Here is a 21,921-nt window from a genome sequence, read left to right as displayed (position 1 = left end):
TCTCTCTCAAAAAAAGATCTCAGCATACAAGATATAAATATAATAAAACATTCAAAATACTGCTTCTTTCTTAGAGAATGTTGGTGCTTATTTTAAAAGTTACAAAACCACAGAGCTGATGATGGGGGGATAAAACGCACTGATGAAGCAAGTAAAACTAAGAAAGACACTCTCCTTTTCACTGTCTAAATTATTATTTTCTTAACCACAAGTAAACTTTCATGCAAGGACTAGCACCTTAACATGTTATATATAATACAGAGAGGAAACAAAAATACATTAAGTTAGGAAATACATCTTAATTAGAATCATATGAAAAGAACAATCAGCTCCATAAAATAAACTGGAAAAGTTTTAAAGATACAATAGCAATAAGAAAGCTCATATATCCATTGTTTTTAACCAAAAGTTTCACCAGATCAAATAGCTGCCTGTCACACCTTTTGTCTCATGTCTTCTATTAATGGCATAAGGAAGTGTTTAAAGACATCTTAGAGACAGATCATAAGCAAGAATTTGTAAATGATTTTTGCTGACATCAATACATACCATAGACTCCTAATACAAGACACACCATGTTGTACTCTAAATTAATAGCTGTAACAGGGTCATCCATAAGAGCTATGGTTATAGTTAAGTGGTTCTGGCCTACATACCACCAAAGAATTAGTGCTAGAAGACATACCTTGATGACAGGTATTCAACCATTACAAATCATTTAGTTTCACCACATTAACTAAATAAGTATTCTTTTCTCCTTCATTTTAAACATAACTAATAGAACTCATTTAATGGAAACTGCCCTGGGAAGGAAATATAAAAATCTGTCAACCTAATCAAAACACAGAAGTTGAAAGTATTCTTTAAAAAACATGTGGAGAAGCGACTCATATTAAGAAATGACTAAAATAGGGTAAAATTTGATTAGGCAATAGCAAGTAGTAAGGTATTAATACTGGTTGATCTAATCATAAAGAGAAACACATGAGTTGGAAGTATGGAGGCTGAGGGGAGAAACGTCAGAAACGGAGAAAGGGGGAAGGGCTCTGTGGGAGAAGAATGAGAACAGCAAACATTTTTGGGGTTTTGGATGCTGGATTATATGCTTGACAGTATTCTAAGTGATTTGCAAGTTATTTCCTCATTTGAGCTCCACCACAAGCCTATTATTTATTGCACAGATAAAGAAAGGGAGGCACAAAAGAGTGACTTGCCCAAGCCAGCAATGGTGGAAACAGCCAGCCTGGTTTGAGAAATTCACATTATTAACGCTTATGCTGTGGGAAAGCGCAGGAGCAAAGTGAAGACTAAATCTACCACAGTGAAGAAAAATAAGGAAAGTCTATCAAAGGACCACTCCCCAGGATTATTCTTTTTTCATCAGCACTGAAACAACAAATTGCTTCTAAATGCTGAGTTTAACCATTGGGTTCAAAAAAAAAAAAAAGAATTTATACAACACGGAATATAAGTTAGAAGCTTTAAAAACACTTAGAATGTTCATTTCACTTTGAAATGTATTTTCCATATAATTCATTTCAGTTTTATGAGCTGGTTTGGTGATCAGTCCAAGATTCCTCAGACAAGCAAAGGAATTTCAGGATAAGACTCTACTGATAGGACTCCACACCACGATTGTACTGCATCAGCATCCGTTGTTGTAGTTCAGAAGAGAAAGTTTCCTATTCTCACACAATTAAGATAGTAACACAACACTGAAATCTGAAAAATTTTAAATGAAAATCAATCCCTCTTCCCACAAACCCTATACTCTTATTGGACTATTTTTCCCAGGACTCCTTAAAAAAAAAAAAAAAAGACAGAGCCTCGATTGGAGTTCGGGCCTAAGAAATCATTAGTCTACAAAAGCAATTATCTTTTTTGTTAAACACTTAAAATACGCATGTGAAGATAAAATTATGTACAGCTATGTTTAAAACAAAATTAGGTTTTCAGCCCTTGGAGGATGTTCAGCAATTTCTTACAGGATTAGTCAGCCAGCCCTAAACAGGTGTACTTTGGGAGGAAATAATAAGTTTGCCTTTCCATCTAAGAGAGGTTCAATTTTACCTCAAACAGGTTTTTAGTCATGGATAGCAAAGGGTTTATTTTATTCAACATGTCTTATTAACCTGATGTTTCTATTAAAAGACCAAATACCATTCAAAGTCTATACCCACTCAAAATAGGACACAACAAAATCTCCCTCTTTTTAAAAAAGGACGTTTCTTAAAACCCTCAAAACAATGTCATTTCCCTAATTCTGAAAACTCCTGTAATTAAACTTCAATAAAAAATTACTAAAAAATGCATTATATTCTAAACCTTTTTAAAGTGACATATTACAAGAAAATTCTGTCAAAGGAAGTACTTGTGAAGAAGACTCCTTCCAAATTCTCTATATCTCTCCTATTCTAAGGCAGTGCTTCCTAGAATTTCTGGACAATATTGTTCAGGCTCAAAACAGCTGTAGTTTGACTTACCAGCAGATGGCGCTGTAACAGCACACCCAATCCCCGTTTCCCAGGAGACAATACAAACTACATAGTACCACTAAAAGACTTCACTATCCTACAAAACAACAAACAACAACAACAAAAACCAAGGAATAAAGTAAAACCAAATAGCTTCTAATTTATCTAATATTAAATCATAAATTTGAAAAAACACTGAGAATTTGAAATTTTTATAGTTCTCAACTGAAAATGACCTTATTTATACCTCTGTTTATGAGATTCAGTAACTGTGCTGCTTGAGTACATAAAAGGGCTGCTGAGTTTCTCTTAAAACTTGGATTCCCAAACTGAGGTGTTAATCAAGGCTGCTAGAGTAAGGTTTGTGGGATCTGTGCCAGACTGGAAAACCCTGGGTCAGTCTAGCTGTTCCAGGAGGTTTCAGTAAGACTACCAAATGTTTAGCGTTCTCCTTTCACAATATGCAGCAGTTATTCTATCTTTAATCTCCTTTAAAGAACAGGGGTTGTAAAGAACTAAGGAAAGAATATGCTGTCCCTAGTGGCCCTTCACATTGTATAAGAGCAAAAGAAGAATTTAACATACTCCTAGAAGTCACTCACCTTTCCACATTTTGAGTTGGGCAAGATAAGAAACCAGAAATAACATTAATTAACTTCACTTTTATCAGATATTTGTAAGTGTTAATAAGACGTTCTCTAGCTTGACTAAAGATGATTTGGGGCTTACTATTTGATTTCTAGGGACATTTTAGTGTACTGGGTGGTCTAGCTCAGGAGTTGAAATGAATTGAAACCGCATAACTACTTACCTTGGTTTTTAAGAAAAGCATCTCATAATGCAATGCAGAGGAAACTATGCGTAAACTATCTATACTTATTTGCTATTACAGTTCTTAATCCTTTTTCTAGTACTACACTAAATTCAAACTCCAAGCCAGAGTTCTCTTGTCTTTAACAGCATTAAATATTAAAACTCCCAGATGCCTCTTTTCTGACTTTGTGTCCCAGAAGCAATGACTCTCAGCAAATGCCACTCCCGTGCCTGAGGAAATGGGCAGCAGCTGGGGGCTATCTCTGGCTCTGGCCTATTTCAGTCCCCCTAATTCATTAGTGTTGGGAACTGCTTTTAAGTAGTATTTTACTATATCGCTCTCCATTTTCCTAAGGCAGAGGTTCCTATAACCTTAGAATAACAGCGCTAAATTTAGTGAGTCACATTTTTTTTCTGTCATAAAGTTTAGAGATTATTCAAAGACAGTAGATTTTTCCGATCAATTTGTTAGACCACATTAGTGCCCTGTGATTACTACTTGTGCCTGATTGATCTTGGGGAAAAGGGTTTTCTGTGGAGTTCTGACAGTAGATGCTTTCCCAAAGAAACTGTATGTTCACTTATATATTCTGTGGTCTTGTCTTCCCAGTTGATCAACAATGTTATCCTCCTACAGGAGTACCAAACCAGGTTGCTGGCTTTTCCTTCTCTCACTCCTTCTCTTAGTCCTTCCTTTCTTTCTATAATAAATATCACTTACTAAGTGCCTACTATGTGGTAGGTACCAAGGACATAAATGAATGAGCAAGTTATCATACTTAGATTTATGGACCACGGGGATGTAGGGAATAAACAGGGGCTTCACTGAAAGATCCATGTAACAAACATTGATCAAGAGCAATTCATAAGCATTTTGCTTTTGAAGGTTTCTCTGTTCCATTTTTCTCATAGATGCATGAGGGGCATAGAATCCCAAGAAAACTGAGAAATGTTTAAATGTTACAAAGAATAAACGAGTAGGAAGCATTAATCTGTGACATGATTACCTAACCTGAAAACAGATTTCAAAATATTTTCTATTTTACCAAAGATCCTACTCTCCCCAATACTTTCAACTTTTTAATTTTTATATAATTCTAAACTATAAATCATACTATAGGCTTTCAAGTTTCTCCCTATCATTTATATAATATATAAAATTGTCTCTTTGAGGCAAAATCTTAGGCTTTTAAGTAGAACTTTTGAAACTATCTCATTCATTCAACAAATAGTATTTATTGAGTTCTTCTACCAGAAACTAGACCAAGTTATAAAAACACATAGTTCCTGTCCCCAAGGAGTTTTTAAAATCCTCAACATCTAATCTTTTCACAGCTTTTCAAACATTTACAATATTTGTAAAGAACAAAGGCTTTAGAAATAGACAGAAGGAGGTTTGAGTCCTGAGCTTTATTAAGGAGGAAAAGGAAGCAAACTAGTCCCTCTTCTGTGAAATGAGGATACTGTCATCTGCCTTGAAGAGGTGTGAGTATAACTGACGTGGCTAGTGGAAAACTTGACGTAAATAGAATTTATTATATTATTTTTCGGTCCTAAACAATTATTGAAAAAACTCAGACGATTTATACTGATAATGAACATCCTCTTTCAAAAAATGCTGTTTGAACTATATTATATGCAGATAGGCAAGCAAGAAGTATAAAAATTCAATCTGATGCTGTACACTTTATAGCATCTTATAAATATCCAGTGTATTTCCAATTAACAAAGAAAAAGTCAAAATGCACTTTGAAGAAATAACATTAAATAAGTAATATGCACAACACATTACAGATTCTCCCAAATAAGTGTTTCTTCTCAAGCATACATAGTGTAGTAACTATTTAGGCCTTCCAAAGACCCAACTTAAACATCAATCAAGAAACTACTTATGGCTGGAGTTGCTAGTCATTAACCTCAGAGGCTCAGCGGCTGCCCTCAAGGGTGGTTCCAAGAACTAAGACTCGCCTTTTCTGACAAGGAACGTACTAGTACCTACGAAAGCTTTTAGAGCAATAGATGCTGATTTGTTAAAAATACCCAAGAAAAGATTAAATCATCTTTTAAACCAAGTGTAACCCTCCCACTGAACTTTCTTGTAATAAAATATTTTAATGCTCTGAAAGAATTAACATGCTTCCCAAAGTACCAAATTAGAATTTGAATTTTCGGGTAAGAAGGAGGCTTAAGCTCCCTGCTTCCCATCCTACCCACAGCAATTTAACAAAGAGGTAACTGAAGCCAAGAAAGTGAGAGGGATTTCCCCAAGACACATGGCTACCCAACAGCAGAGACTGGAATAGACAGAATTCAAGGTATCTGCTTTCCAACTCAGTGTTTTGCTCACAAGAGCAAGCTTCTATCTATTATAATAAAGGAATGATTTATGCACATCTGGCTAAGACAAAAGAAAAAAAAATCTCTGAAATATGTTTCAGTTATTACTTACTGGGCTGGCAATAAGTAAAATTTACCCAAGGTAAAGAAAATCATGAAGACATTATTCTAAAAACTAAACAAGCATTAGCAGCTTTTCTGAATTTGAGGGACATTAAAAATGCTGTGACTGCTTCTAAGTCACTTTTAAAGAAGGTTCTAAAACAAAGCAAGCAAGCAAATCAACAAACTTATAGTCAGGGGAACGGATGATTTATCCACCACCAAATGCAGGAATCTTTTCTAAAACATCCTGAAAATTGACCAACAAGCTCTGTTTGAACGTTTTCAGGGATAAGGAACATTTTCAAAGGAGTGTAGGCCATCCCCGTTATCACACAGCACAGTTACAAAGGTATTCCAAATGAACCCCAGCTAGCTTCACTGTAGACTTCTACCCATTAGAACTAGTTCTGCTCTCTGGAACAATACTGAATCAGTCTAGTATCTTTTTTGTATTTCATGTTCAGCTTTGCAAATATTTAAAGCGAGTGATCAGTCTAGCCAGTCCCCTTTTTCTTTCTTGATAAATGTATCTAGAATACTTAAAAGTACTTGGAAATAACTCATACAAATCATATTCAGCTCCATTTTCAGTTCAACAAAGGTTTATTAAGTCCCAGGTATTCTGCTACGTTCTGGAAATACAAAGAAAAATGAGGCATAATCCTTGCCCTGGAGGAGCTTACAATATAGTGGGGGAGAAAAGCATATACAGAGGTAACTTTAATCTAGTAACAGCAAGTGCTAAAATAGATCCATGTTCAATAACAGTCACATACAAGAGTAGAGAACAAGGAAGGGATCAGGGTGAAGGAAATAGAGAATACAACAGCAGGCACTGTGGCATAGTCACAAATTTGGATCTAAATTCCTGGATTGAAAACTCTGCATAAAATGCTAAACAACAGCTCAACCTAATCTAAACACAAAGTTTAGTAATGTTCTTAGTAATCATATGGAGAAGATAATAAAGGGTTGAAAAATCAAAATATACATTCATATCAGAGACAAGTGCAGTTAAGCAATTTGCTAAAATAAATTATTCCAAAGGAGATCTTAAAATCAATGGCATTATATAGATTCATAAAGGAAGAGACTAGTGTTAGTGATTTCTAGTCTGAAGGATGAAGTAGTGTGTGTTAGAAGGACATTATTTGGTATGGCATCCAGGAAAGCATTCTTCTCATTCAATAATAACTTTTCCTCATGTAAATTCAAAGAATTGAAACATGAATGTTGAGAATTTCCAAAACAATGGCAACTACAATTTACTGTTGGAATGTTAATTTTTTCTTTGACCAAGAAAGCCATTAAAGAAGGAATTTGGTTGAATACTACTTAAAGTGAAATAGCTCAGGTTTCTTGAGTATCAGAGTTGAACTTTATTAAAGTTGTCATCTTTAAATTATTTTGAACTGTTACATGTCAGAAGATTAAAATTTCCTCTGACCATATAATCTTCTGTAAGATCCAAAATGCGTGCCAACATTTTCTGTATTTTCCTTTAAACTAACAGCATTTATGCAGCATTCCAGCCAACGGTAAAAGCATGTTGAACACTACCTAACTTCTTCACAACACATACAAACATAATTCCCCTATTTTGGCTTTAAATGCTTAGTACATTTAGTCAACAACTGTCTACAATTAACAGTAATTTTTGCTTCTACAATGGTTCTTGATATTGAGGATCATTTTTTAAAGGGAACAAGATAACAGATAAATGTGAGAATGTTTATTTGTCTCAAAGCTTATTTTTTAAACCACTTGATCATACTGACTTTGTTGCAAGAGGACATTGCTTGTCCACAGCTGATTGTTCACAGCTCACGGAACACCATTCGCGCTAAAGCAGTGTCCACCAATGGAGAAGATGATGAAGGGTTGGAAAATCAAAATATATATTCATATTAGAGACAAGTGCACAGTTAAGCGGGGTGATTAGGACAAAAGCAGAGGGGAAATATGTTAGAATCACCTGGAGAGTTTTTCCAAACAGTATCTCACCACTATCACAACTATAGAAAACCAATGCTTTAGAGGTGCACTGCAGACCTAATAACAAGATTGAAATCAAGGGTTTACCTGGAACTGATTTAGAAGCTATTGTCCAGACGGGCTGCTGAAAAGGGTCTACAAAAAGGAGTAATGAAGACAACACACAGAATTTCTGAAGATACCTATGTCTACAGAGATTCAGGTTCCCAGCTAGACCTGTAGTAAGGCAAGAAACCAACGGAGGAAATCATTTCCATCACATCTATGCATAAGCAGTGCACTTTTAATTGCTTACCTCCAATATTCTGAATTATTATAGTTGCTGCCACCACCACCTACAAAAGACCAAATGTATTCAGAAGATGAAAGGGAAAATAAAATAAAAGGATCAGTATTTTATTAAAATCCAATAACTATTACTAAAAAACAGATGCAGAAGTCGAGAAGAGGGGAGCTGGAAAGAATCAATTTTGCCAACCATTTGTAATACATAAAACTAATAATCATCACATAAAAAGCCTTTCTTTAACAGTTTCAAGCTTACTATAAAGAATACTTTTGGGGGCAGCCAGATGGCTCGGTTGGAGCGTGAGCTCTGAACAGCAGGGTTGCTGGTTCGATTCCCACATGGGATGGTAGACTGCGCCTCCTGCAACTAAAGATTGAGGTTGTCGACTGGACTTGGAGTTGAGCTGCGCCCTCCACAACTAGTTTGAAGGACTACTTGTAGCTGATGGACCCTGGAAAAGCACAATGTCCCCCAATATTCCCCAATAAAATTTATTTTTTTAAAAAAGAGTACTTTTGAAAGTTTTATTGGCAGTCATTTTTAAAGTTAAAAGTGTTAAAAATCTAGTAATCAGTGATTATCAAAGTACCAAAAAATTGAAATTGAATCTATCTGAGACCATTATTCTGTCTTTCTACAATTTAGCTTCCTTTTATTCACCTAATTTCTTTCTCTTTTATATACTTGTCTCTTTTAACTGGAAACAGAAGAAAAATATCCCTCTCTGGATTTGGGGCAATATGAGGAGAAAAAAAAGAATTACCTTTCCAAGTAACCCAAATGCAAAGAGTCCAAGATCTTCATAAGATGTCACAGCTGTTAAAAGAAATTATAATTTTCACTTTTACAAAAAAGTATTCGTGTGCCAAGTCTTAAAGGGAAGAAAGCTATTCCACTACTACCTTATAGTTATTAGATGATCAAACTCAATTTAAAGCAGAAGTAATCACTTTTTGGGAAACTTTTGAAGACTTATGGTCTGTAAGGATAGAGTCCTCTTAGAATAAATAGAGCTTAGCGAATCCCAAGTTTGTCTAACAATCCAGGCTGCATTAATTCTAATGGGATAATTACTCAAGAACAACCCCACTTCTTCGCACTCAACAGTACTTGCATACTACACTGTCCAAATGTAAGCTTCTGTTGGTCACAGTTTAAAAAAACTGTGTATGTAAAAAAAGTTAGATGAAGTATGAAAGTTGTATCATACTTTCGGAGACATTGACTTTTCCAGCTACTTAGGACGATGATAATGTATTCATGATAGAAGAAACACCCTCATTACCCCATAATTAGTAGGGCACGCATTTTCTTTTCTCATCATAAAAGAGTATAAAGTTACATTTTCATTCATGTTCAAAAACTGTGGTCACAGAAAAGATGAAAACAAAATGGCTGATAAAAGAACTAAATTTGTCCTCAGTCCATATAGCTTCATGTTCTAACTAATGACACCACTGGTAAAAATAAGAGACATAAAAACATGTGTATAATCCTATAGCTTGAAAAATGCTTAACCTTATACTTCTTACACTAAAAAGCAGCACACTAGCAGCTACTAAGGCCTGGTATAGCAACACACATCTGCTACTGAGCCAAACTCAAAGCAAGTTTTAATACATCCAGACTCTAGATATACACGAGTTTTCCTTAAATGTCCACTAAATTAACGAAAAACTCCTCTAGACTTTCATAAACAAAGACTTCCAGATATGTAAAAACAAGCATTTTAAAAACTGCATATGGTCTTTACATGTTATAACTACAAAGTCAGAAAGAAAAGAGTAAAATGCTGACAAATAAGTTTTAATAATTCAGAATAGAGATATTAACCTTTTTTTTTTTTTGCCAAGTATACATTTAAAATTTTAACTTTACCATCAGAATTAATCAAAGAATTTAGAAACTTTTTAGATCATACAGCCATTTTTAAAAATGTATTTACGTACTATTAAATACAATGGATGACAATTTACTTTTGAATTTGGGATATATCGTTTGATTTTAAGGAGGAGACTTTATGCTTTAACAAGGAAAGACTTCAATAATAACTTTATAGGGGTAGATTTTTTAGATACACAGTTGACCCTTGAACAATGCGGGGGTTACGGGTGTCGATCCCAGAGCAGTCAAAAATCTGTGTATGACTTTTGATTCCCTTCAAATTTAACTGCTAATAGCCTACTGCTGGCCAGAAGCTTTACTGATAACATAAAGTCAATGAACACATATTTTGTATATGCATTATATACTGTGTTCTTACAATAAAGTAAGCTAGAGAAAATAAAATATTATTAAGAAAATCATAAGGAAGAATACATTTACAGTACTGTACTCTATTGATGGATACTGTAAGTCATGTCATCTTTTTACAAGATGAATCATCTGTCAGTACCTACATCAATATTGTTTTAGTGATATGAAAATTTATAGATGTTACATGTATTACTAACATATCAAAAATGAAAAGATAATTTGAAAAAGAAATCCGTATTTATTTACACATATAACAATTCATGCATTAATAACAAAGAAGTAGCAACACGATTGCTTTATGGTAGCTAGTGTAATTGATACGACTGCTTTACAGTTGTAAGAAAATCTCCAAAAATTTTTCCAATATATTTACGGAAAAAAATCTGGGTACAAGTGGACCCAACAGTTCAAAGCCATGTTGTTCACAGGTCAACTGTATTTTAGAACATAAAATTAAAAAGCAGAATTACAAAACTAAGAGCTAGAATTTATTCCTCCTGCAGGAAATGCCAACATTCTTTTTTTTCAAATACATATAAAGTGAATGTCATCACAACGACATTATTAATAAGTATTTTAATCAATAAATCTTTATTAGTTTGTTTTAATATTCCCAAACATAATTGAATGTTAATGTTATATAGGGACACAGTTCCTTAAATTTAACATTCCAAAGCCTTGGTATGTATAAAAAAAAAACCAGAAAATTCTCTAAATGTTAGCTTCTATCTAATTTGACATTGAGAAGGTAATTTTGCTATATATTATGTTTACGTGAACCAAGTCTCCAGAAAGTCTCTGATCTATCACTATGAGATTAAAGAAATATCATTGTTCATTTTTAACATCCCTTTTTTATATTATAGTTAAATGTGTCTGTTCTTTCTTAAGAAAAACTTTCCTTCCAAGAATTTAAAGCAAGGAGACTTTTCAGTGTTACCAATACATATGGGACTATATCAAATAACTTGCTTTTATTTTTTAATTTAACTTAATTTACTTTTATTTTTATTGAATTACAGTTGATATACAATATTATATTAGTTTCAGGAATACAATATTGTGATTTGGTATTTTTGTACATTACAAAATGATCACTACAGTAAGTATAGTTACCATCTGTCACCATATGAAGTTATTAGATTATTGACTGTATTCCCTATGTTGTATATTACATCCCAGTGACTTATTTTATAATTGGAAGTTTGTACCTCTTAATCCCCTTCACCTGTTTCACCCAATCTGCCCATCCCTCTTCCCTCTGGCAACTACCAGTTTGTTCTCTATGAGTCTATTTCTGTTTTGTTCAAATAACTTACTTTTAAAATGACCTATTTTGTATCGGTTTCTCAGTCAGTGAGCAAGTAATCAAGATGATACTCATCAAAAAGTTTAACTAGGGTCTGTTTTATTTTTAAACAGCAGAAAATGAGTATAGATTATATATTTAGTAAACTTGAAAAGCAAATAACCTTCCCATAAGCAAACATTGTTATTAAAAGATTCCAAAAGCAATCGGTATTTCACTTATCTAAATTTAAATAAATTAAGCATTTATTTTTAAGTTTTTAATTAGAACACAACCTTTCTTGTTCCAGAAAATATAACCAAACCAACAGCATAATGAAGACAGTTGCAATTGCAACTTCTGACAATAGCGGCATATATTTTAGCAATCTCAAATTGCTGTCTATTATTTTCCAGTTTTAGGAAAATATCTCTAAATACAATACACTCCCAAATTCAGAGTGAAAAAGGCTTATTAGACTTTTAAGTGGAGACTAAGTACAATGTTCAAACCCTGACTCTGTCTTTCAAATCAGGAATGTCTGGCTAGTCATTCAGTTCTGTCACTGTCATCATCCTTCTTTTATGTTACAAAATTAGAAGTACTTTTCCATAACTGAGACATCATGAATATGAATAATGGCTCTGGCTTAACATTGAGGCTTTATTAAAATAAAATGTGTACATAGTCAGCCAAATGCTTTACCTCTACATGTTCACTTTTTAATGGTTTTTCTGGATCATCTAAACATGCAAACCAAAACAACAGTATACTTTTAAAGTTCTGTCATTTGGGCAATTAAGATGCTGTCAACAATATAAACTAGTACTGACTTATGGAATGCAATCTGAACAATGAACCTTTAAAACACTGGGGGTGCCAAAAAAATGTATATGCATGACTTGTATTCATCTTTTGTTATCGGTATAAACTGAGTTTTACAATTTTAATACAGTTTTTTCCTTTCTTAAAATGTATATACATTTTTTTGGTACCCTCTGTATTTATAAGATTTGACCACTAGGAGCTTGCATCTTAGGAAAAAAGACAAAAATCAGAGAAATTATTATATGCAAAGATACTCATCACGTATTATTTACATTGAAAATAAAAAAACTACCTAAGAGCTCAATGATGGTAAAGTGGTTAAATAAATTACAGTACGTATACCTGAATGAATAATATGTAGTCGTTAAAAACTGTATTTATAATCCATGAAAAACGTCAACATTAAGTGAAAAAATAGGATTGAGTATGATCTAGAAAGCAAAACATAAAAAGAGTGGAATGAATTATAAACAAGTGGTTGTGTACTCTTATTTTCTTCCTTTTTTGGGGGGCAGGGATTCAAATTCTGTAATGACTATAACAGAGTGGTAAAACTTTACTTTTAAAAACTGTATTACTTGAATAGTTCCATTTCCTCCACCAAATATCTGATAGAGCTTATTTAAACTCAGTTTTTAATTTCTCTGGTGTTTAATAATTTAAGCATCACTTTGCCTACTAATAAGGGATAATTTTTCTGCTCTTTCATGTGATCCATGTTCTAATACCTTATTTATAAAGTGAAAGATGTTTTGAGAAATAGCAAAATAAGATGTGGTGATGACCAGTCACATTAATAGCATTATTTCTACAGAACAGGAATAACATTAATTATGAAAATTATGAAATTAATTCAGTCTTTTACAGGAATTCATATAAGCAGTACTTGGCACAATCCTCCTTAAATAAATAACTGAAAGCAGTCATAAGCAATCTACTTTAGGAAATTATTTTTTGATATTAAAGAAATCAATGTTATGTTTTTGAAGGGGCAGAAAGGCTGTAAATCTTAATGAAGTAAATTGGGGGAAATTTTCTTCTTTAATGTACCATCAAGGCACACTTTAGTGCTGTTTTGGCTAGACCAAGACCTTGGCCTCCACAGGAATCATTTGGAAAGCTGATTCCCATGAAGTAGTGGAATATTTCCAGCTAGTTTCTCCAGTGTTCTGTCTGCTTTGCATTTTTTCTTCAATGAAAAAGGACAATTAATAAACTCTGGTTACAGTACAAAGCCCAAGTTTCAGCAGCAGCAATATTATCTTTGGATCTGGGCTGAGGGACATGAGTTATTCAAATACAGTTCAACTCTCAGAAAGTTGGCCGTTTGGAATATACCCTTATTATTTTGAAATACTTTTCTTTCTTGGGTTTTCCATCATTTTCCTCTCACCGTTTTTCTAACAGTGTCATGCAGGGCATTCATTTATTGAATGTCTACTATGCAATTATATTGCCACTTTTGATCTTTCTTAATACGTACTTAAATGTCAGTTTACCAATTTAATGTAGTATAATTTTAGAGAACTCAGTGCAGTAAAAGAAAATAGAATGATGGCATACTAGGAATATGCTCCTTTCAAATGGTACAGAGGCTGGGATATTCATGCATAAGGAAAGTTCTGGGATCCCAATATACTGCTTGGTTCTGCAGTGAACAATATTTACACAGACATATTCTATAAAGGCTATGAATTAGTTTTCAACTTTGAGACTCAACTTACAGATAAGACATGATTAAAAAACAGAAAGTAAATATTATCAACCTTGACAATATAAGGATACAGCAGAAAGACTGGGAAATAGGAAGAGAACAGGTGAAAGAAAGGACAGGAGCACTAATAATACATATAGTAGAGTCAAGAGATACTGTATAGGGTACATGGAAAAAAATAAGGGTTCAAATGTATTATTTAGAGGTACAGAATAATCAATGAAATTGAATACAAACTAGTGAAAATTAGAAGGGGGGAGAGGAGGATTAGTGTACCCAAGCTGACTCCTCACCTTTCATAATGAAGCATCAACCGATAATCTCTTAAATCAATAAACAAAAGTAGAAAAGTATTATTTAGATTTAGGAAGGTAATACCCAAAGTTTGAAAACAAAAACTCTGTATGTTGCTAACTCTGGGAAATGGAACTAGAAGTGGGGAAGAATGGATAGATAATTGCTTCAAGTCCTCCTGCACAAGCGTGCACACATATACACAGTCATTCACACGTGTGTGACCATGTATTCCTTTTGATAAAAATAAAAGAAGAGACTTACTTAAAAATGGATCTAACCCTGCAGAGACTCATACCCATCCTTTCCCTGTAGCCCAATAAGAAAAAGTTCAGTTTCTGCTATAGAAAGCACTTACTCTAATGTCACGGCAAACAATATGAAGGAGTCACTACACGAGCAGAGCACACACATAACGTAGCCCAGAGTTGTTCATCCACACTTGCCACTACTGACATTTTTGGCCTGGATAATTCTTTGTTGGGAGGGCTGCCTTGTGCATTGTAGGATGTTTAGCAGCATCCCTGGCCTTTACCTACCAGATGCCAGTAGCACCTCATACCCCACTTCCCCAGCTGTAACAACCAGAAATATCTCTACACGTTGCCAAATGCACCTGGAGGAGACAAATTAAGCTCAGCTGAGAACTACCCATTAGACAAAAGGAATTATAAATTATTTTCTTATATATTTGTCTTCCCTATTAGACTAAAAGCTTTTTCTGGGAAGGAAGTGAGTCTTATTTATCTCTGTATTCCTAATAGTTAATAGTATTGAATGAATCAACTTCTATCCTGGGCTTTAGTTCTAGGATCTGTCCACCTAGATTTACTTCAAAGTCCACATATCCAAAACTGAACTCATTTTTGTTTTGAACCAACACCTCCTGCTGTTCTTGTCTCCATTGATGATACTATCAATAACCAAGTGGCCTATACCAGAAATCTGAGAGATATCCTTAGACATCTCCTTCTCCATTACTTTCCACATTCAGTGAGACATTAGCTCCTCTCAACTCTAATTCCTTCACCTTCCTTAGCCTGTTTCTTTCTTTTATTCCCTTGATAATACCTTGTTTCAATCTCCCACTATTTGATTCTTAGACTTTTGTAACAGCCAGGCTTGACTGCTAACCTACTGTTAGTGCAAATTAGAGCTAGACAGACAAATGAGAAAGGCGCTCCCTTCAGGAAAAAAAAAAAAAGAAAAGGGTTTCCATCCTGAACATGATCCTGAGGGCAAGCATGGCCTGGAGAGCTGGCTCTGCCTTTGTAAAAAAACTTCTCCCATCTGGAGGGGGCTTAGATCTGCTGCTCAGTTGTTTCCTGGAAATTCCCTTTACTTCTCTCCGGTGCTAGATTCTGTTTCTTTGTTATTCCTTAACTGTGGTAAACGGCATCGTTTATTGCTCAAGAGTGTATGGGAGATAATTTTTAAATCCTTGCATATATGAAAATGTCATTATTCTACCTTCTCATTTAAATGTAGTTTGGCTGGGTATAGAATTTTATATTGAAATCACTTTCCCCCCATATTTTGAAGGTTATCTTCAGACTAGTATGAGGGACATGGAAGAGAAAAGAGTGGCTACTTGAGAGGACTACAGGGAAAGCAGTGTCCTCAGAAAATACTTACAGTCTTTCAGAGTAAGTGAAGGAAATGTTTAGAAGAGTTGAGGATACAGAACTTTTGTTGTTGATTGACCATGAGTTCTAGAGAGCAAAATGGAAGGGTTTCAGGAGGTGGGGAGGAGTGGGAGATGAGGTCAGAATATGGATGACAGAGCTATATGAAATGAGTCTGGAAAATGAAGGATAACCTAAGATTCCTGAAGTGACTGACATAAATTTAGATAAATGGTATAATGTAATTAATTCAAATGATCTCAAGGAAAATAATGGTTATAATTAAGTGAGTAATGGGGATCGAGGACTAGGGAGCAGGGATTTGACTAGAAGCATGCAGAGTTCTAGAACTCTCATTCCCTCCTAGTGATAAGGATGTGGAGGGGAGCTTTGAGTTTATTGCCAGAGCACAGACGTTTTCCCAAAGAATCACAATCAGCCAACTGTTTCTCAGACAGCAGTGTGTACAATACCTTGCAATCCTTAAGGGTTTTGCCTCAGTGAGAACTCATTAACAAAAGTTAGTACTTACCAAGGACCTGGTATTTTACATACATTATTTTATTTCATTCTCACAACAATCCCAAGAGGAAAGTATTATCATTACCATTTTATAGGTGACAAACTAAGGCTAGCGAGATTAAGGTACCTAATATGCTACCTCAGCTCCTAAAAAAGTCCTGACAGACCTCAAACACTACATAAAATCTAAAATAGCAAAATTTCATACGCATAAGTCCTTTACTTTTATAAAGATAAAAATTTCTCTTCACCTTTTACCTCCAGACAAGTAAATGAAGTTATGTTGTAAAGACTTACGACATCCCTTTCTCTGACCATTGAATTCTATCTGAGCATAATATTCCTTTATGCTAGTACAATAAACTGAGGAACAAATTTAGCTACATGCTATTCTGTAGTATATATGTATTTAACAAAAAAAAGCCCACCTCCACAAAGAATTTTACAATGACTGAAGGAATTCAATCAACAGAAGACAGGTGCATCAGTACGTATGAAGAACCATGAACAAGTTAGTTTATAGACCAAGTAAGCTACAAAAATCAAAGAAAAAGAAAGAAATTGAAACCGAATTTTCACTTTATATGCCCCAAATTTACAGAAAAGAACAACAGACAGCATCAGAATTTTAAAGTTAAATATAGATGAACTGAAGAACAAAATACTTAGCATTACTTTGAAAACCTTCATAAGAATATTACTCCCAAGTAATTGAAATTAATAAAACAAAACATGTTAGTTAATAAAGACATAATTGCTACATAGTTGACTAACATTAATCTTTTAGTAGAATCCATAATAAAACAAACTATTAAGATGTTAGATAACTATCACAAATAAGTAAAAATTTTTTCACCAAGAAAAGCAAAATTTCAAAACATGTCATAAAAATTCTAGTCAAATTTCAGGAGGATTTACAAATACACTTCTTTTAATGATATTATTCCTGAATTTTGGATGCTGTTATGAACTTGTTACTTTGAAATTAATATTTGTATTGGTTCCTAATATTTTCACTCTCTGCACTTTTGCCCAAGCCCCTTGAAAGAAGGGGCCTACACTTGTAGGTTGATGGCCAACGACATTGGTACAAGTTACAGCTATGAACTATGGGTCCTAAATCGGTTTTGCATAAGACTAACCTGGAGAACTTGTTAAAAACATAGTCCAAAATCCCATCTCAGATTTTTGGAATTAGAATCCCTATGGCTTAGAAAACTCTGCTTACAAAAAGATTCACAGGTGTGTGTGTGATAAATAGACATATTTAGGCAAACAGAGCTGTGGATTTAGAATTATGTTCTGAAGAGTCTTAAAATTACCAAGAAATACTTTTGGGCATCTCTCACCTGTTTCAGCCAGAATAATCCCATTTTTATCTATTTTATGTACCCAGTCTGCTTCTTAAAAGTCTGAAAACTACAAGACCGGCTAGAACAAAGTGAACTCACCCACATAGGTACTAAACTCGTGATTCTGGCATCATAACTGACCTAATCCAAAGAAAGAAAAGACTAGACAGATAAAAAGACCAGGATTGATAGGCATGTAATATCTGTAATGCCAAACAAAAAACCTCATAAAAGCAGTTCTATAATTCATATACTATACTCTTATTTATTACAATTTAAAAGAACTTAATAAATGACTGAATTGCATAATAAAGTTTTCCAAATGGAAAATAACATATACACAAAGAGAGAGAGAGAGTACTAATTGAACATACAACTGTCACAAAAAACTACCTTATTCTAGACTTGCAAGTAAAAATACAAACTAAATAAATCCAAAACTTAGGGATCTTGCCTCCAACAATCCTAATTCTGCCACGCTTACCTCTGTCTCACAGACAGAGAGGAGACAGGGAAGGCAATATTAGATCTGGGAAGCTGTTCTCCTTGAGGAAATGATCACCCTAGGAGAAATATGATCGAAGGAACATATGTTTACTACTTCCCCATAAGCATAAGGTTGTATTCTTTGAATTCCTTTTAGATCCTTCCCCCAATATACTCTAACCCAGAAAACTATGCTGTGTGTGGTAGAGAAAGGCAGATAAGAATGCTACTTTCCCCCTCTTGTCCTGTCCTTGCATATTCCCCAATAGGGCTGAGTCTATATACCCTGGCCTTTCGAAATTCTCCATTTCAACCACCCTACCTAATAATAATGTATGCCCACTGGAAATTAGACTTGAGACATCCAATCTTGTATGTGGATACAATCACAAGGGGCTGCTTCATCAAATAAATCAACATGTTTTTACTCACCTGTCTGAATACACATGCTAAGCAGGAGATGAACTGAGAAAGCAGCCAGGAGAGCAACTATCAGCAGCAAGAAACTAAAATATAAAAGAGTACATGGTCAAGCTCCCCCAAAAGTTTCTTTTTTATGGTATCTCATTACAACAACAAATTCTGTTTCACATGCATATGTTCATAGGGACTATCTTTGAGTAGTTGGATTATGGTCATTAAAGAAAGTAAGAAGATACTCTTCCTCTATTTACCAAATTTTATTTAAATGAAAAGATACTGCTTTTAAAATTTAAAAAAAGAAATCAGAAAGAAACAAACTTTATTTAAAATAAAAACAAATTTCCTACTTTAGCACTCTTGTCTGCTGATTGCTAGTTCAGCCATTCAACGATCTTGCGATATTCTTTATAACTATTTTTTCCTATCCTATGTCTAAACAAAAGTTTTACTTGTGAAAACTCATTGTCCTCTCCTTTTTACTTCCCTCCATGTCTCCCCTTAGAATGATATCTTTATCTTTAATATTGAATTAAGGCTGAATTTCCTGTCATCTATTACACACACACACACACACTTACCAAACCAAACCAAAAAAAAAAAAAATGCAGTTAACATATTTCTAATGACACAATTTGAAAAATGTGCAAACGATGAAGTAATTGGGGTTCTCTCACCAACAGGGTGAAATGAAACTACATGCATAATCCCCTACTTATTCTCAGGATGATACTGACTGGGCAAGCTTCTACAAAGCTGTCCACAGTGGAGAGCCCCAATAGTCAAAGAAATTCTATCTTTGTGGTCCACTTAATACTTGTTAATAAGTAGGAAAACTGAGAGGTGAAAGTACACCTATCAGTAAACTGACAACAGAGACCTCACGAAGTAACAGTTTGGTGTCACCAAATGGGAAGTGTGATGTGTGATATGATTCAATGAGCTCACATTCAGTGGTATACATCTGCATGTAAGATCCTGGAGCATAAAACATGATTTTTGAAAGGGAACCAAAAAATAAGTCCTATGATTACGTCTCACCTAAGGTGTCACATATAATTTTGAAGTTTTAAAATTATGAAAGTTTGTGAATACATCCCATAATAAAAGCAAGCTGGGTTACTTAGAAGTTAGTTTGCTTATCAAGAAATTCAAAATAAAAGCAGAAAAAAACAAACTGAGACTCTGTATATGTATTTTAAATTGCCTAGTAAAGTAGGTCTGCTTCCACTAACAAAACAAACAAAACAAACTTGTTCATTCATTCTATTAACCATAGTGCTAGATGCTAAAGATAAGGTCCAGTTCTAAAGAATTTCAGAGTTTAGTGGGGAAACTAACTTGCAAACAAATCATTGTATTACATTATAATAATAGAATGAATATACAAAGTACTATGGGAACCCAGAAAAGCCAGGAATGTCTTTTATTTTAGGCAAACTGGCATATCTGCAGTGTCTTGAAAGATGAAAAGAAGTAGGCACAGAACACATGTCTGGCCTCAGGAAGGAAACAAGACTACAGTGGGAGGAGAGGAGGAAATAAAAATGAAAAGATTACTTACACTCACAAAATTGCTACTTATAAGTAATCTGCATGGCTAATAAATTTTGACACTTTGGCCATCTTGACACAACAAGCCACTTCTTAAGGTTATAAACGAGTGTGGATCCAGTTTCCATTTTTTAAAATTAGCCACACTTTTGGATAAAAAAATGCAAATTATATAGCATCTTTCCAAGCTACAGACTACCAACAATATAAGAGTACCAGGAAAATGTTAAAACCCAAGAAATAATTTAACTAGAAATTATACAACATCAGCTTCTGGAACCTATCTCTTTGCTCCTCATTGTACAATCAAATGAAAAAAAAAGGAACGGTAAAATAAGAAAAAACTCACCTAAATCCAAGGATACCAGTATGAGCCATAACAAAAGCTAAGCCAAGGATGCCACTTCCCATGATGGCATGCATCAAATTAAACACTGAGAAACCAAATGAAACACCTGGGGATCCCTGTCTGTGAAGTTCCTGTGAGCACAGAAATTTAATAGTGTTAAATGTTTGGATGGTGAAGTTCAAGTTTCATCAAGGAATGACTGACAGGTTATGTAGAAAGTCTGCAAACCACAGACATTGTGTTACACACTTAGTTGTTCAACTAGCACTGGTTTCCTTCCCTTCCCTTCTCACCTCCCACTAGTGCAACTCCAGAATCTAGTTTCCTTGGAAAGTCGTGTCCATCAATATAGAAGCCAGGTAGGCTTCAGTAAGAGCCATGATTAATCTCGTGACTGCAAAAGATGAAGATAGGAGTGGGGTGGGGACGGAGAGGAGGCAGATGGTCTCAGCTCATGTGACTACTGAAGAATTCCTGAATCATCCTGAGGCTGCTGTAGACAACCGTTGCTCCTCGATTACTAGTACTGCAAAACTAATCTCTATATACTTAATGAATTAAGTCGGCCCAGCTGCAAAGATGGTCAGGAATACCTTGCAATAACAAATATAATAAGTAGAAGCAATTCACGCTGCTCTGGGGGGGATACCCCTGAAAACATCCTCCCCCAAATCAGCATTTAAGAACAGAGTCCTAGAAATTGTTACAGTCCAGCGACTTTAAACAGCCGAGGGCTCATTGCACAGGCTTTAGGGTCAGGGACGCCCTATGTACTTATTACCAAGCCACCTCCACTCCTTCACCGTTAAGGATGTCTGTATTCAGATGTTTACGGTCCCCAATGACTAAGTCGAGAAAAGAAAAATCTTGTGACTCTTGCAAAAACCTCACAAGACTGGTGGAGAAAACAGGAAGCTGACAAAGATACTAACAAGGAACAGTGAGCTACATAACAACCTTAGGGCTGCTCCGCCTGTCGGGTCCCCAGCTGCACCTGGTCCACCTGAGCCTGCACCTTTACGTCAGCTTTTCTTCCTAGGGCACGTTAGGCTGCGGTCACATTCATGAACTCCGCCAGATCGCATCTGAATTTCGATGGGGTCTGTGGGCCCTAGGCCTCAAGCTTCTCCCCTCTGCCCGTGCCATCCCCCTTCTTTTCTGGGTCTTATTTGACAGGCACTTCAGGGAAACCGGGTGGCTGTCAGCTCAGAGAAGCACGC

At 34.9% G+C, this 21,921-nt stretch overlaps 1 protein-coding gene across 3 annotated transcripts in view; it reads right to left on the bottom strand.

Moving 5' to 3' along the window:
* SLC38A6 (solute carrier family 38 member 6) overlaps positions 1–21,921 on the bottom strand; it is a 47,936-nt gene that overhangs the window by 25,864 nt on the left and 151 nt on the right. Inside the window, exons 2-6 of one of the 3 annotated variants that reach the window (XM_019750775.3) lie at positions 20,995–21,095; positions 20,702–20,832; positions 18,811–18,884; positions 8,777–8,829; positions 8,020–8,059 (exon numbers count right to left, since the gene is read on the bottom strand). In XM_019750775.3, coding sequence (XP_019606334.2) covers positions 8,020–8,059; positions 8,777–8,829; positions 18,811–18,884; positions 20,702–20,775 — 241 coding nt within the window. In that variant the 5' untranslated portion in view covers positions 20,776–20,832; positions 20,995–21,095. Of the gene's footprint in view, positions 1–8,019; positions 8,060–8,776; positions 8,830–18,810; positions 18,885–20,701; positions 20,833–20,994; positions 21,096–21,658; positions 21,909–21,921 lie in introns of those variants that run through there. The other 2 variants (XM_019750776.3, XM_019750774.3) reach the window with 2 other exon arrangements.

The sequence above is a fragment of the Rhinolophus sinicus genome, chromosome 3 (genome assembly GCF_057876585.1).
Source record: "Rhinolophus sinicus isolate RSI-liver-muscle chromosome 3, RSI-T2T, whole genome shotgun sequence".
Lineage (NCBI taxonomy): Eukaryota > Metazoa > Chordata > Mammalia > Chiroptera > Rhinolophidae > Rhinolophus > Rhinolophus sinicus.
This window is presented reverse-complemented; position numbering and strand designations above follow the sequence as displayed.